We start from the raw sequence: 15,544 nt of genomic DNA, 5'->3' as shown, positions 1-15,544 counted from the left end.
AGTGCAGTGTGGGATAGCAGTGGGAGGACTGCCTGGCATGGAACAGTTGATTTGTCCCCACATGAACCTTATCCCGGGATAACTCATTCTGGAGTAGAGTGATGCCGCTTCCAAAGTGGATTAATTCAAGTGGGTTAAGAGGCCAGATACGCTGGGAAAAGAACTTGTGTGTGCGGCCACAAGACAGTTTATACCGAAAAGAACTAAAGTGATACGAGAAGCCCACTTTCTAGTGTAGACAAGCCCTTAGACAGGCTGCAACGGTTCTGGGGCCCAGCCTGAGCACTCTGGATAAAACCTCCTTGGCCCCCGTGCAACCAGCATGGCTGGTCCTTGCTCCAGCTCCGCGCAGAGCTGCCCCGGGGCGCTGCTCAGGCCACTCGGCGGCTCTGTCCTCGGGGCGCCTGATCCCCTGCTGAGGCAGGGTGGGAGAGTGGCCCGGATTTTCCCAGCATGCACCAATGTAGGTAGGCAAGATGGTGGGTGTGGCCATGTAAACCCAGCTCCCTGATGCTAGTGGGGCAGCGGGGCTGCTCCTCATGGCGTCTGCTGGAACCGGGTCCCCGAGAATGTGGCGCCCCGGCCGGACGCGGGGCGGGTCCTTGCAGGGGACTGGTCTGCGCTGGGGAATGCTGCTGAGTCTGCAATGGTGTTGGCTGCCATGACGCCGAGCATGGTTCGGATACCAGCCTAGAGCAGGGCACGCCACGGCCAGCCTCCTACCAGCGAACTGGCGTTCGAGCCCCAAGCCGGGGCTTTACATGTGGCTGGCCAGCACCATGCAGGACGGGCGTCTCCCCGTCTCCTCCGTGCTCCGCGTCACGCCTGTGCCGACGACCCTTGACAGCCACACGGTGCAACCCAGGCCCCGGAAGTACAGGAGGTTGGTGAGCAGGAACGGGCGTATGGACACGGGGCTCCTGTCCCAAGCAGTAGCATTTCTACCATCCAGTTCAGGAGGCCAATGCACTGGGAGGAAGGCTCTGTGGGCCCTGCCCCCGTCCCCAGTGCTGCTAGATGCACACGGGTCCCGCACTGCTGCAGGGAACTGCTCCCACCCCCAGCTGGTGCTGCCTCTGTCAGTGGAGCCTTCCTTCGGAGCCGGCTTCCCCTTGGGACTTGCTCGGATTCAGCAGCAGAATGGCGCTGGGTACGTCTACACGGCGCTAAAACCCCCCGGCACCGAGTGGCAGAGCCCGGGTCGGCTGACTCAGGCTCCGGCTGCGGGGCTAAGCATTCCAGCGTAGACATTCCAGCTCGGGTTGGAGACCTGCACCCACGCCAACGTCTACGCTGCAGTTTTAGAGCCCAGCCCAAGCTGAGCCAGCCGATCCGGGCCAGCCGTGCCCATACCGGTGGGTCTGTCCTGCGCCTGCCTGTGGTGTCTGCGAGGCAGCGGGGCGGCCATGGGGGCAGCTGTCAGAGTATTTCCCGAGAAGGCCGAGCTTGGCTCCCTTGCCATGTCCTCAGCCGTGTTTTCAGCCCTGCTTTCCTGACTTTTCAAGGCCGTCTGTCTCTCCCTAAGGAAACGTGGCCAAGCCCGATTCTTCCAGCTCCCCGGAACTGCAAGCTCTGAACGGCAGCACCTTTGCCCTTGTCTGTCGGCTGGGCCGGTGGGACTGGGAAATGAATGGAGGGAGGGAGTCGTCTGCACCACAGGGATCCATGAGGGGCAACGTCACGGAGTGCCGAGGCGTGGCAGGACGTAAGAACGGCCACACGGGGGCTGCCCAATGGTCCATCCAGCCCGTGGCCTGTCTTCCGACAGTGGCCGGTGCCGGGTGCTTCAGAGGGACTGAACAGAACGGGACAATTATCAAGGGATCCGTCCCCTGTTGTTCACTCCCAGCTTCCGGCAGTCAGAGGTTTAGGGACACCCGGAGCAGGGGGTTGCCTCCCTGCCCATCTTGGCTAATAGCCATTGGTGGACCTGCCCTCCATGAATTACCTAATTCCTGTCAGTGGCAGAGACAGGGCTAGAACCGAGACAGACCCTGCCAGGCCCATCCCTCTGATCACTCTGGCTTGGCTTTGCCCGTGTCCACACTAAAGATCCGCGTGGACGTCGCTTCGTCCATCGCTGGGGTGGAGCGAGGGCGCAGGCACCAATGACGCTGGCTCAGGAGAGGATCCAGTTGCCAGTCAGGCCGACGAAGGAGCTGGGCAGGGTTGGAATTTGGGCAGGAACAGGGTCTGCGATTTACTCACAAGTTTCTTTTGTGACTGCAAAGCCGCCTCCTTCGTTTGCAAGTTAAATAGCTCAGCCCTCTTATCAGAGGGGCCAAAGCTTTTACTGCTCCTCCCAAGGGGTTATTGAGCCAGCGTGCTCAGAGCAGGCCTGGATCTCTCACCCTGCACCGCCCCACGCAAACGCCTTGTCCTGCGGGGGGGTCTCGAATCTCAAGCAATGGCTTTGCGCTTTCGATGGTGACACCGTGATCTCCGGGGTAAGACGTGCGCCGGGGCGGGGGGGGGGACAACAGAATGCTTGGCCGGGGTCTTTGCAATGGCCGGAGTGGACAGCCATTAGCAGAGCCAAGCGCTGGCCACTCTGCCGGGTGGAAGGGGGAGCAGAGCCATCAGCCCAGCTCCCCCGCTGCTGGCCCTCCCGGGAGATTGTTTCCTTGAATGTGATCAACGCTTCTTTCGCCCTCTGCTGCAGGACTTTACCACCCCGACGCATTGGGCAATGTGCCAGACGGTCCAAAGGTGAAAGGAAGCGTCTATAAAGAGACAGCTCCTTCTCCTTGGGAGAGACGGCAGAGTTTGCGTAGGGATTCCCCCGGCAGCTGCAAAATGAGCTCGCGGCCACACCTGGCCACTGCCGGCATCTGTGTCTACCTCTGCCTTGCCGCTGGCCTCGCTGCTGCACCTGCCTCTTTAGGTGAGAAGCAAACTTTCCGCCTGGCCTGAAAGGCTGATTTGTACGGCGAGGGAGGGGGCTTTTTCAGCTGGAAACCTCTGCTGCTTTGTCAGACGGGTGGGTGTCTTGTCACACTGTATTGGCCCTGAAGCAGCCAGCTAAAGGTAGGGGTGAGTCAAGCTACAGATCCGCTGTCCTGGCCGACGTTTGAAAGAGGGGGAAGCGTCGCCTTGGGAGAGGGGTTTGTCTTTTGGAAGGGGGGGTCCGTGGGGCAGATTTGCTCTCCCTGGGCTAGAGCTGGGGGCACCCACTGCCGACACCTTGTTGTCCCGGTGCCTTGGTGACGCCAGCAGCAAAGCCAGGATGGCACGCCACAAACTGCTGCTGCTTCACTGCCCGGGCACTGAAATCCTCCTGGTAAAGACAGAACGATGTAGGGGCAGAGCTCGCTGGGGCTGGTGGTGCATCCGAACAATGCATGGGCGGGTGGGGATCCCTCATGTTCCAGAGTTTGATGTAGTAGCAATAGAGTTGACTGGTAAACACAACGGAGACGTACAGAGAGGCCTGGCTTGACAAAGCCCTGGCTGGGATGATTTTGTTGGGATTGGTCCTGCTTTGAGCAGGGGGTTGGACTAGATGACCTCCTGAGGTCCCTTCCAACCCTGATAGTCTATGATCTATTAAGCCCATCTGGCCATTATACAGTGCTCCCCAGCGTGCTGAGGGGTCTAGTTGCAAATCCTTTCCTTGTTTGCCCTGCTGTGGTAGCCGGGTTGGTCCCAGGATATGAGAGAGACAAGGTGGGGGGGGGGGGAATCTTTTATTGGCCCTTCTGCTGGGGGAAGGGACCAGCTTTCTTGCACTGAGCTGAAGAAGTCATCTGGGGGAGCTTGAAAGCTGGTGCCTTCCCCCAACAGAAGATGGGCCAATAAAAGAGACAGACAGACACACACACACACACACACTTCTCTCCTTGGTAGAGACGGAGAAGCAGCTCCTGCTTTCTGGGCAGGTTCTGGAGGTGAACAGCGTGGAAGGGGTTAGTAGAGTCCGTCAATAGCTATTTGCTTGTTACAGAATCTAACAGGTCACCGGGGTTGTTCACAGCCATCAACAAGCAGCAGCTTCCTCTGCTGGTTGTGAGACACCCGCTGTCCTTTCCTGGAACATCCGTCAATCCTTTCGGGGCCTTCACGTGCTATTGATGTATGGGGCTTTCATGGAGCGTGTGCCATGGGAAAGCAGATCCCGTCCCACTGCTTGTCGGGTTGTCCGGAGGCAGGCAAGACCCTTGTCTGGAGCAGCAGGGCTGTCTTCGGGCGTTTACCTGCCAGGCTGTTAAGATAGGGGTTTTGAATCACTTGGCTCATGCTGTCTTCGGAGGAGGGGGCTTTCCGATAACGGGTCTCCAATGCCCCCCGCTCTCTGGAGCCCTCTGCCACCTTAGTCCAGCTCAAACTCCCCTGCACCGCCCCCCCTTCTGGCAACAGAAATTACTGCACAACTCCAGTGCAGGGACTGGGCCCTGAGCCCCCTGCCCGGGCGGTGGGGCTCTGAATTTGGCCCTGGGTCCCAGTAAGTCAAAGCCAGCCCTGGCGACCCCATTGAAATGGGGTCATGACCCACTTTGGGGTCCCGAACCACAGTCTGAGAACCGCTGTGCGTGGCGGGGCAGCCAGCCAGCGAGGACGCTGGTCCCGCCCCCAGGTCAGCACGGCGCCGGGAATCCGCAGGGGAGGGGGGACGTCTGTCTAGGGAGTTGCTGGGCTCCTGTTACCGCAGTGTCTGGGCGCCTGTCTTGCGCGGAAGGCCTTTTGGGATGTGTCTGGGATGGGCCGACGCAGGTGGGGCTGAACGGGGCTCCAGACTGTTCCCCCAAACGGTGCAATGGGCCGTGCTCCCCCACCCCGCCCTGGCAGCTGCTCACACCCAGCAGTGGGGGGTAGGGGAGCACTGAGGGGCAGGGCTAGCCACGGAGCTGCCGTGGAGGTGCCTTGGGGCAGAGACTCCTGCCCTAGGACGGGGTTTTAAAAAGCGCCTCAGAGAGCTGGGGGTGCAGGGCCTGTTGACAGCAAATGAGATTGGGCCTAGTGACTAGGGCTTTGGACTGGGAGGCAGGAGACCTGACTCGACCACTGGGCTGCCAGGTGGCCTTGGGCAAGTCGCTGCCCCATTCTGTGCCTCAGTTTCCCCATTGTACAGGGGATCATCCTTTGGGAATTGTGCCCCTGGTCAGTGTCCCCACATGGGTTGTAGGCCAGAGTGGCTGGGCAGCGTGACGGGGTCCGGCTGGGGGTTCAGTTCAGCCCCTCATGTGTAGCTGCTTTGCAGAGAGGTGAAAGGCCTTTCTCTGAGCCCTCCCCTGTCCCCCTCCAGAGCAGCTCTCCCGCTGCCCTGGCACGGTCCCCTCGGGGGGAGCTCTGTTCTCAGGTGATCACCCTGGTATGCACCGGGGTCCCCACGCTCCCTTGGCTGGTGCCGCACGGAGGCTGCTGTCTGTCGGTTGCTGAGGTGGGGGCGCTCGGGGGGGCCGGCGGGCAGCGGGTGTGGGCATGCGCCGGAGCTCTTGGAAGTGCTGGGCGTGAGACAGGAGGCGGGTGGCTCCGGGTTTGGGAAGAGGGCGGGGGGACCTAGCGGGTCTTGTTTGACGAACCCGGAGCGAGGAGGGGTCGCTCTGCAGATCCCCTCCCCCCCGGGTCCGTGTCTCTCCTGAGCGCCGGGCAGCAGCCCGGACGGCACCTGCCTCTGTGGGTGAGCCACAGGCTGCTCTTGTGGGGGAATCTCACAAGTCCTGGGTGCTTCTCACAGCTGACCAGGTGCCCACTCCGGTTCAGGCCTCCTGAGCTTTGCCCTCACCGTGCTCGCCAGCAGGGGGCAGTGTGGAGCCCACACCCGTCCCAGGCTCTGCAGGGAGAAGGCAGAGGAGGCCTCGCATTGCACAGGATGGGAGGCAGGGTGATGTGGCATGGGCACGTACAGCCAGTGAGTGTCGGCCCAGGCCCCCAACCCCACCCCCTCCACTCCAGCAGCTTTTCTCCCCCGGCCCAGCGCATAGTGTCTCATTCATCACCAGCTGAATGATCCAGCGGCTGCCGGGAGCCACAGGTCGTGTGGCCAGCATCTGTCTGTGTTACGCCCCAATCTGTCTTTCCCGCTGCAGCCGGGCTGCTGAAATGCTGCAGGGACGGGCGCTGTGGAATTGAAAACCCGGGGCTGGGGAACGGGAGGGGAGGGGAGTTGCCAGGGCAGATTATTTAAGGTTCTCGGGAGATGCTGGGCCAGATTCTCCACTGGCGTAAACTGGCGTGGCTCCAGGAGGTGTGTGACAGTTGACATCAGCCAGGAGTTTGGCCCAGTGAAAAGCCCCGAATTAGAAAAAAAGAGAGAGACAAACAGTTTATGTAGGGCCTAGACAAAATCAAAATCGTGTGCTCTCTGGCTCCCCCTGCAGGCTGTGTTGATTAACGCAACCGCCTGTGCTGGTGCATATGGAGGGGGTTGTCCATTGTTTAACTGAGAGGGAGCAGTGCATCGCGCTGGCACTTGGGGCCTCATCTAGAGGTGGAGACGAGGGCCCCCATGGCGAGGGGGTGGGGGCGTAATCCCCCCCCTCGTACTGTGCAAGCCGGCCCCTCGGCTGAGCCCAGCATGGTGGAAAACGGTGCCGGAGGCTGGCCTGATCAAAGCCCCGTTGGCAGCATTTGCTCTTTAAATCTCCCCACGGGAACCTGCCTGTAAAATCCTGCCCCTGCTGTGGGTCATGCCACCCGCGGGGCAGCCCCAAACGGGGAGGAAGCACCGAATTCCCAGCCCCACTCTGGGTGATTCCGAGCACTGAGGGGGGCAACGTTTGAGGAAACCCGGCACAGCTCGTGCTCTAGGGGGCGCTGTTTGACCTGTGTTGCCCTGATTCTTTAATGGCACAAGGAGCCCTGGGTGGGGCTGGAAGACGCAGGATCTGGGCTTTTCCCTGCGTTCCAGCTCCCAGGAGGTAGAAACATCACGGGCGACCAGATCTCCCATCATTTCAGCGCCGCGGACGACGCCCTGCGCCCAAATCTCATGCAAAACCCCCAGTGAACTCGTGTGCCTGGGCACCGCTGCGCCCTCTGCTGGATGGAACCAGAACTGCTCAGCTGTGCGACATAGACCCCGTACTGCAAGCAGCTCAGGTTGATTCTCCGCTGGCCGGAGCTGTGGGAGCTGTCTCCCCCAGGAAGGTGCAAGTGGCCCTGGTGTGAAGCAGGGTGACAGTGCTGGGTGGGCTGTGCTGACAATCCAGACCCTGAGCAAGGGGTTCCCGGGGCTTGGGTTGCTGTAGGAGGCGGCTGTGGGCACAGGGCCTGTCTCCAGCGGGTGCCGGTTAACTGCCAGGAGCAGGGCTGTGCTGGAGGGGTAGGGGAGCGCTTCCCAGCAGCTAGACGCCGGCTTAGCAGGATCAGTGGCTAAAATCCTCATCCGTCTCGGGAAGACCTGGAGCTGTCTGTCCTGGGGGACATTGCCCGGACTCCCACCCCCATGGGAAGGCCCCCCCATTCTGAAGCAGGCTGCGTCGGTCACGCTGGCTGCCGTCCGCTCTCCCAGCCCGGATGGGGCGTGCCGTGGCTCGGCTGAGCAGGGTGATGTGGCTGGTGCCCGCTCATCCGCCCCCTGCTCTGGGTAGGAGGGCGCGCTGTGTCCAGGCCCTGACCCCCGCGCCCCCCCTGCCTTTCAGAGGACGAGAAGGTCCCCGCCTACTGGAATGAGAGAGCCAGGAGGACGCTGGAGTCAGCGCTGACCCTGGCACCCGTGACCCGCCGTGCCAAGAACATCGTTCTCTTCCTGGGCGACGGTGAGTGCAGTGCCCACCTGCTGGCACTGGGTCCCTCCTCCTTCTAATCTGCCTTTGCCCACCAAGCCTAGCCTGGTGCCCCCCGGGGCCGGGTACCCGGCCGCCCCCAGCCAAGGGGCTGCACCGGCAGCTTGGCCAGGGGAGCCCGGGGCTCCCTGAGGGAACAGGGGGTCTCTGTTTCCAGCCACTCACCGGCCCTCGCAGAGTTTGATTTGCAGCAGGAACCTGCCCCCCGCGCTGGGCATGGGGCAGCGTTAGCCGGCAGGGCGCGGGTGCCCGGGGAGGGGCCCGGGGGTGAATGCTCCAGGCTCAGCCTTGTCGCTCTTCCCTGCCGGCTGGTAGCCGATGGAGCAGCGATTGCGGCTTCTCTGCCCCTAGATGGCGGCAAGGCCTGGCCGGGAGGGCTCCTCTCCCCACGGCGCATCCGGCCAGGGGCCCCACCCTGTGCCTCAGTGTCCCCAGCAGCGGCCTAGGGATAGCGCTGCCCTGGACAGCGGCTGGGGAGGGTGAAGGTCGCCGGGCATGGCCGTGGCCGGCTGTTTGGAGGGGCTGGGTGCCTGCTGTGGCCACGCGGCTCTCCCTGGGGGGAGGGGGGCTGGCTCGGGGGGGGGAGGCAGTGACCTGGCATGGGGCAGAATCCTACCAACCCAGGGAGATCCTTCCTGGAGTGAGGGATGGGGGGGCTGCTCCTGTCCTAGCCCCCGGGGACCCCCACCATCGCAGCTGTAGGACCCCCCCCAGTTGTCTTCTTTCCTCCTCCCCCCCAACCATGCTCCGCAGCTACTTCAAAGGGCTCGGCTCTGCCCTCCCCTCCCCCCTTGAATCCTGCCGCGCTCTGCCCTCCCCCACCCCGCTTCAGTCCCACTGTGCCATCCCTCCCCCCCTCCCCCCTTCAGCCCCGCCCTGCTCTGCCCTCCCCTCCTCTGACCTCGGCTGCTCCCTCCCTGGGCGCTGCTTGATGCCCCGTGGCCCGCCGGCATTTCTGCAAAGCGAGCCCTGGCTGCCGGAGGGGAGGGGTGTGGGCCTGGCTAATGTGGCCAGGGAAGCTCGTAACTCCAGGCGGGGGCTGCGAGTCGCTCCGGGGCGCGGGGTCAGCCCAACCTTGGCCCCATCCAGCCGGAGCCACCTGTGCCAGGACCAAAGCTAAAATTCCTCTCCTAACCACAGTCCGTCCCTGTGCGCTGGCCGGCCAGGTCCGGCTCGCTGGCAGCACTGAGCACGCTCAGCCCCGGGGCAGGCTCAGCACCCCACGTCACGGGTGGGGAAACTGAGGCACTGAGGGCAGAGTCAGCTAGCAGAGCTGGGAAGAGAATTGAGGCACTTCAGACCCTGGGCCGGTGCTGAGCCCACTGGGCTGCATGGACCCCGGGGTTACGGCAGCGACTGTGAGAGCCGGTAGCTGTACAAGGCCTTTGCCCTGCCAGCGCACGGTTCTGAGTCCATCCAGCAGGGGGCGCCGGGGCCAGCGTGGGATCAGGATCCTCAGTCCCCGGCCGTGCAGACAGGGCTGCCTGGGCAGGGGCTGTGTCAGGGGAATGCGGGGGCTCTGCGTGGTAGCCCCCGGCCTGCACGGAGAGCGCTGCCTCGCCCGCTCCAGGCCCAGTGCCCGCTGGCCCCGTGACCTGCCCAGAGGAGAGGGATCCTCGCACGGGGATGGGGTCTGCTGGGCATCTCCCCCCTGCTTTCACTAGTGGTAACAGTGGCTCCCACCAGCCCCAGAGGCAGCTCAGCGGCGCCCCCCGCTGGCCGATCCAGGAGCGGCAGGGACTGGCTCCGGGCTGTGCCCATTGACTGCCCCCCGTCAGCCCCCGAGGCTGCAGTGCTAATGCTGGGCTGGTGCTGGGCTTGCAGGCATGGGAATCTCCACCGTCTCCGCCGCTCGGATCTACAAGGGGCAGCTGGAGGGAGGGCCCGGCGAGGACAGCCGGCTGGCCATGGAGACCTTCCCCTACGTCGCCCTCGCCAAGGTGAGTGCCCGGCCCCGGGAAGGACGGGGCAGAGAGCACCGGACTCTGGAGCTGGCCCTCAGCAGAGCCCTGGGGCGGCTCTGAACGAGCCTCGGCATCAGGCCAAGCCTAGCCCTCTGCCCCCTGGGCACCGCTATGCCCACCGGGCTCACGGCTTGGCTCTGGAGGCCCGGGGCCCCCATCCCCCCCACGCTCTGGGAGCCGGCCCATCAGCAAGGGGAAAGTCGCCACGCAGCCGTCGGCCTTCCCTGCCCTGGGCAGCTGGCGCGAGGTAGGGTGCCCCAGCGCGGGCAGGGAGGGTCTAGGGAAGCGGGGTACGGATGAGAGCAGAGCAGGGGGTTGGCAGGGCTGGGGCGAGGGGGGGGTTGGCCTGTGATGCGGTGAGAGCCGGGAGGGGGAGGTGACTTCGGACCCAGACTGCGGGGGTGGAGCTGGCCTGGGGTCACCCCCACGTACTGTGCCCTGCGCCCACAGGCTGGGTTCCCCTGTGGGGTGGGAGCTCGCAGATGGCCGTGGGCCTCGCCGCTGGGGGTCTGCGTAGCAGCCGGGAGGAGCCCTGCGGGGGTGGGAGGGTCCCAAATCCCCTGGACATCTGGCTCCACCGTTCAGTCCTCCCGCCGGGTGAGATGTCCCCAGCTGTCCGGGAACGCTCCCGGGGCACGGGCTGTGCCAGCTGCCCCCAGCGCCTGTTCCCGGCCCCTTGCTGTCTTGCAGACGTACAACGTGGACCGGCAGGTGCCCGACAGCGCGGGCACCGGCACCGCCTACCTGTGCGGGGTGAAGGCCAACGCCAAAACCCTGGGGGTGAGTGCCGCCGCCGTCTACGGCAAATGCAACACCACGTGGGGCAACGAGGTCCACTCCATCCTGCACCGGGCCAAGCAGTCGGGTAAGAGAGCACCGGGGAGGGTGCCCGCACCACGGGCAGTGCCAGGGAGCTGCCCTGCCAGCATGGGTAGTGCCGCCTGGGATCTCTCTGACCCAGCCCAGCTTGGGGCACATTTTGCCCTCCCTGTCTGTGCCCCCTCTCCCGTAGCCATTGGCACGACAGAGCCAGGACTTGCTGGCACCAGCCTGGGCACTGATCACCCCCTTCTGCTGCGTACGGAGGCTGCCCAGCAGAGACCAGCAGTAACCCGCCCTCCCCTCCGGTGTGGCAGGCAAGTCGGTGGGCATCGTGACGACCACCCGCGTGCAGCACGCCTCGCCGGGCGCGTCCTATGCCCACGTGGTCAACCGGGAGTGGTACAGCGACGCCGACCTGCCCAAGGAGGCCATCAGGCAGGGCTGCAAAGACATCGCGTACCAGCTGGTGCACAACACAGACATCAACGTGAGCTGCCGTGGTGTTGTGGGGCGTGGGGCCCGGGGCATGGAGCGGGCACCTCCCGGCCCTGCAAGGCCAGCTGGGACCTAGCCCCCAGCAAACCACTTGGGGGCAGGGACCGCCTGCCACATGGCCGGGGGTAGGGGAGAGACCTCTCCAGCAAGCACAGATCTTGTGGCATCCCTGTGACCTCCTGGCACGCCGTGGTGTCTGACCCTGCCCAGCTGGGCTGATCTGCACCCGGGTGCTGAGCTCACACCCCAGCAGGCCGTGACGGTTCAGCCTTCGCGTCTGGCTGTTGATTCCCTGCGCCCGGCTGGGGCATTGTGGGGATGGGAGCAGGGGACAGAGCCGGCTCTTTCCCTGGGGTCCATGGGGGGGCTCACAGGGGGCTCCCCCCGCAGGGATGCTGCATGCCAGCTGCCCCGTCCCCTGCTGCAGCCGGCTCTGTTCATCCCAACGACACAATATTGGCTCTTCTGGCTGCCTCTGAGCCCCCGCCCCCCCCCCGCCAGCAGGGCTCTGCCCCCTTCCCCAGAGCCCGGCCCCCCGGGGGAGGGGGTGCCGTTATGGGGCCCTGCTTTCCTGCCGGGGGGCCTATATCCCAGCCAGTGGTTTGTCATGAGAGCCTGGATGGGGCTTCCCTGCCCAGCAGGTCCCTGCACTCCCCATGTCGGCCAGAGGGGGCGCTGCCGTGGTGCGGCTGGCTCCCGGCCAGGGCTCTGGTCCGGCCCGTGGGGGTGTCGGGGCGCACTGGGCTCCGGTGCCGCTGACGGCTGGACTCTTCCCCCCCCCCCCCGTCTGCAGGTGATTCTGGGCGGTGGGAGGATGTACATGACTCCCCGGAAGACCCCGGACCCCGAGTACCCGACGGACCCAAAGCAGAGCGGGACAAGGAAGGATGGACTTGACCTGGTGGAGAGGTGGCTCAGTGCCAAGGAGGTACCAGCTCTGCCCATGCCCCCAAGCAGAGGGGCAGGGATGGGGGGTGGCCCCGAACGCACCCGGCTGGATCGCCTATGGGACAGTCACACGCTGTGTGCTCCCATGGGCATGCATGTGAACGACATGCTTTGCGGGCCTGGGCGTGCCTGTGACACGCTCCAGGGGGGAGCCCGTACGTGGGGCAGAGATGCACTGGGCGTGGCCTGGCATGGCTGCTCTGGGTGTGCCCCACGGGCGGCTGCCTGAGCCGTGTCTGTTCTGGTGGCAGGGGGCGCGGTACGTCTGGAACAAGGAAGGCCTGGACGCCGTTGATGAGAACTCCACCGACTACCTCCTGGGTAAGGGTGCCGGCCGGGCCGGGGCTGCCCGTGCTCCTTGGCTGGCCGCGGCGGGTAGTGCCGCCCCCTCGCTGCCCGCGCGGTGCCGTTAGCCGGGCTTGTCCGTACAGCAACGTGGGGGAACAAACCCCGGCTGAGCAGGGCACCCCGGGGCTCGGTCCCCCACCGCAGGGAGCTCCCTGGCCCGAGCACCAGCCCCGCCGCAGGCAGGAGGGGGCTGGCGTCCGAGGTCCCTTGGGGACCATCTCATGTAAATTCGTTGCATTCAGGGATCCGCTCGGCCTCTGTGTGGGGCTGGCCTTCAGAGCCGCATGCACCCCACTGCTGGCCCAGGGGCACAGAGTGGGCCAGCCCCTTGGCACTGCCAGCCCCGGCCAGGCTGGGATGCCAGAGAGAGAACGAGCCCCCAGACGGGCAGGGGGCCGGGCTGGTCACAGCTGTCCCAGTGGCTGGGCGGGTGTCAGGCCCGGGTGAATAGGATCCTTCTCCCAGGGCCGGTCCCCCCGCAGCCCCGGTACCGGACAGGCCGGGCCCCCGGGCAGCACTCCGAGGCCCTGACGTTGGCGGCTCATCCCGGCAGGTCTCTTTGAGCCCAAGGACATGAAGTACGAGCTGAACCGCAACGCCAGCACGGACCCCTCCATCGTGGAGATGACGGAGAAAGCCATCCGTATCCTGCGCAGGAATCCCCGCGGCTTCTTCCTCTTTGTGGAAGATGAGTTGCCCCATGGAGCCGGCCCAGCCCCTCCCGCTGGCTGAGAGCACAGGGACCCCCCCACCCCCGGGCCCAGCCCCACCCGCCGGCTGAGAGCGCGCCCCCTCCCCCCGGCCCAGCCCCTCCCGCCGGCTGTGCGTTCTGCTGCGGGGGGGGGGTCGGCAGCGCGCCGGGGGCGAGTTACAAGCCATCCTGTGATTAGGAGTGCCAACTTTCTGATTGCAGAAAACCCAACACCCCTGCCTCTGCCCCGCCTCTTCTCCGAGGCCCCGCCCCCACCCACTCCATCCCCGCTCCATCGCTTGCTCTCCCCCACCCTCGCTCACTAGCTCATTTTCACTGGACTGGGGCAGGGGGTTGGAGTGCAGGAGGGGGTGCAGGCTCCGGGGCGGGGCCAGAAATGGGGGGTGAGGGCTCAACAACCGGACGCCTGACAACCCTACCAGCGATGCCAGGCGACAAAGCCATGATGTCTGCCCCAGGGGTAGACGCCAGCCCGGTGCCTAGGCAGGGGATTGGAGGGGGGGCTGGGGTTTCCCTGCGGGGGGGTGAAGGGTGGGGGCGTGATGGGCTCCCTCTCCCTTCTGCACGAGGCAGGATCGACCACGGGCACCACAGCAGCAGAGCCAAGCAGGCACTGAGCGAAGCTGTCATGCTGGACCGGGCCGTGGCCCGCGCCGCCGAGCTGACCAGCGCCTCGGAGACCCTCACCGTGGTGACGGCCGACCACTCGCACGTCTTCAGCTTCGGCGGCAGCACGCCCCGCGGCAACAGCATCTTCGGTGAGCGGGGGCTCCCGGGGGGGTGGAGACCCTCTCTGAGATTCAGTACTCGTAGGTGATAGGGCAAGTACCCTCCCCCCAGCTCTGCCAGTGCCCCTCCCTCCCAACCCGCAGCCCCCTCTCCCCCCCGGCTCTGCCAGTGCCCCTCCCTCCCGACCCGCAGCCCCCTCTCCCCCCCGGCTCTGCCAGTGCCCCTCTCACAACCCGCAGCCCCCTCCCTCCTAGCTATGCCAGTGCTCCTCACTCCCGACACGCAGCCCCCTGCTGTCCCAGGCCTGGTATCTCTAAGCCTCAACCCCCCACCCATAGTTGGGCTCTGCTGCGGACACTGAGCTGTGGGTGCCGCCCCGGGCATCCAGTTATGGCCATGGCATGTCCAGTGCCCAGCCGGGAGGGGGTTGTGTCAGCCTGGGGCTCCCATGGCGAGCCAGCCGAGGGTCTGCTGACGTCTCCCCGGGTGCGTGACAGGCCTGGCACCCAAGAAGGCTGAGGACAAGCGGCCGTACACCAGCATATTGTACGGGAACGGGCCGGGCTACGCCATCGCGAACGGGAGCCGTCCGGACGTGAGCAGCCTGCCCATCGGTAAGTGCCGCTGCCCGCCCCAGCTGGGCCCAGAATCCGCCCCGCCATCAGGGTGCCCCGGGGGAGGGTGCTGGGCCCCTCACTCAGGGAGGTGTATGCCAGCCCCGAGGCACTGGGGAGGAGGCATGGAGGGGGGGTGGTCACTGCACTGGGCTTGCCTCAGTCACGCCTGAGCCCACCAGCTCCCGCCACCAGCTCTGGGTCTGGGGAGGCATTGGGAGCTGCTGGGAGACGGTCTCATGACTCACGACCCCTCTGTCCCCCCATCGCCCGGGCAGAGGACAAGGATTACCGGCAGCAGGCGGCCGTGCCCCTGGACACCGAGACCCACGCCGGTGAGGACGTCGCTATAATGGCCAAGGGCCCCATGGCCCACCTCTTCCACGGGGTGCAGGAGCAGAACTACGTGGCCCACGTCCTGGCATACGCCGGCTGCCTGGAGCCCTACCACGTGGGCCCCGAGTGCCCGGCACCGAACGGCAGGTCAGGCAGCCTGGGCCTTGGCCAGCCCCCCAGCCTCCTGCTGCTCGCCCTGGGGGTGGCCTCCCTCCTGCTGAGGATGTGACAGCCGGACGTTGATCTCGGCCAGGCCTGGGGGACCCCCCCATGCTCTCTGCTAGCAGAGCAGCCAGCGCCCCCAGGCTGCGGGGCTGGGTCGACCCCGGCCCTCCCCTGGTACCACACGAGAGAGACGCTCTCGCTTGCCCGTGTATATAATTTTGTAACAGTCTCCTGCTCTCCCAGCCACCCCGGAAATAAAATCTGCTGCCGTTTTGTTATTACCCACAACTCTTATTTTGCCGGACGGTTGCCCCCACCCCTCCTGACGGGAGCCACTAGCAACGCGTACCTCTGTGCCAGGCACTGCAAGGCTTGCAGCATCCTGGCTGTGTGGTACCACAACGCTCCCGGCACCGGCTCCCCCGCGGCACAGCAGCTGAGGGGCGTAGAGATGCCAGGTGTCCAGCTTGCGACCGGAACGGCCAGTCGAAGAGGGAAACTGGCAGCGTCTGGTCAGCACGGCTGACTGGGCGGCTGAAAGTCCGGTTGGCACACAGTTCCCGGGAAGCGGCGGCATGTCCCTCCGGCTCCTAGGCGGGGGGGGGCGGCCAGAGGGGCTCTGCGCACTGCCCCCGCCTGCAGGCACTGCCCCGAGCCCCGGCTCTGCAGCTCCCATTGGCTGAGAAC

General features: G+C 65.3%; 1 protein-coding gene across 1 annotated transcript; it reads left to right on the top strand.

The window, feature by feature from the left end:
- The first annotated feature begins 2,796 nt into the window (after positions 1-2,796).
- Positions 2,797-14,921, top strand: LOC135883428 (alkaline phosphatase-like). Its single transcript, XM_065410533.1, has 11 exons — positions 2,797-2,884; positions 7,581-7,697; positions 9,549-9,664; positions 10,379-10,553; positions 10,825-10,997; positions 11,799-11,933; positions 12,205-12,274; positions 12,855-12,989; positions 13,580-13,771; positions 14,240-14,356; positions 14,635-14,921. The coding sequence occupies exons 1-11, from the start codon at positions 2,797-2,799 to the stop codon at positions 14,919-14,921; spliced, it is 1,605 nt and encodes a 534-aa protein (XP_065266605.1).
- The last annotated feature ends 623 nt before the right edge of the window (positions 14,922-15,544 follow it).

Source organism: Emys orbicularis, chromosome 9 (genome assembly GCF_028017835.1).
Source record: "Emys orbicularis isolate rEmyOrb1 chromosome 9, rEmyOrb1.hap1, whole genome shotgun sequence".
Taxonomy (NCBI): domain Eukaryota; kingdom Metazoa; phylum Chordata; order Testudines; family Emydidae; genus Emys; species Emys orbicularis.
Note: the sequence above shows the minus strand (reverse complement) of the source record. Positions and strands in the feature narration are given on the sequence as shown.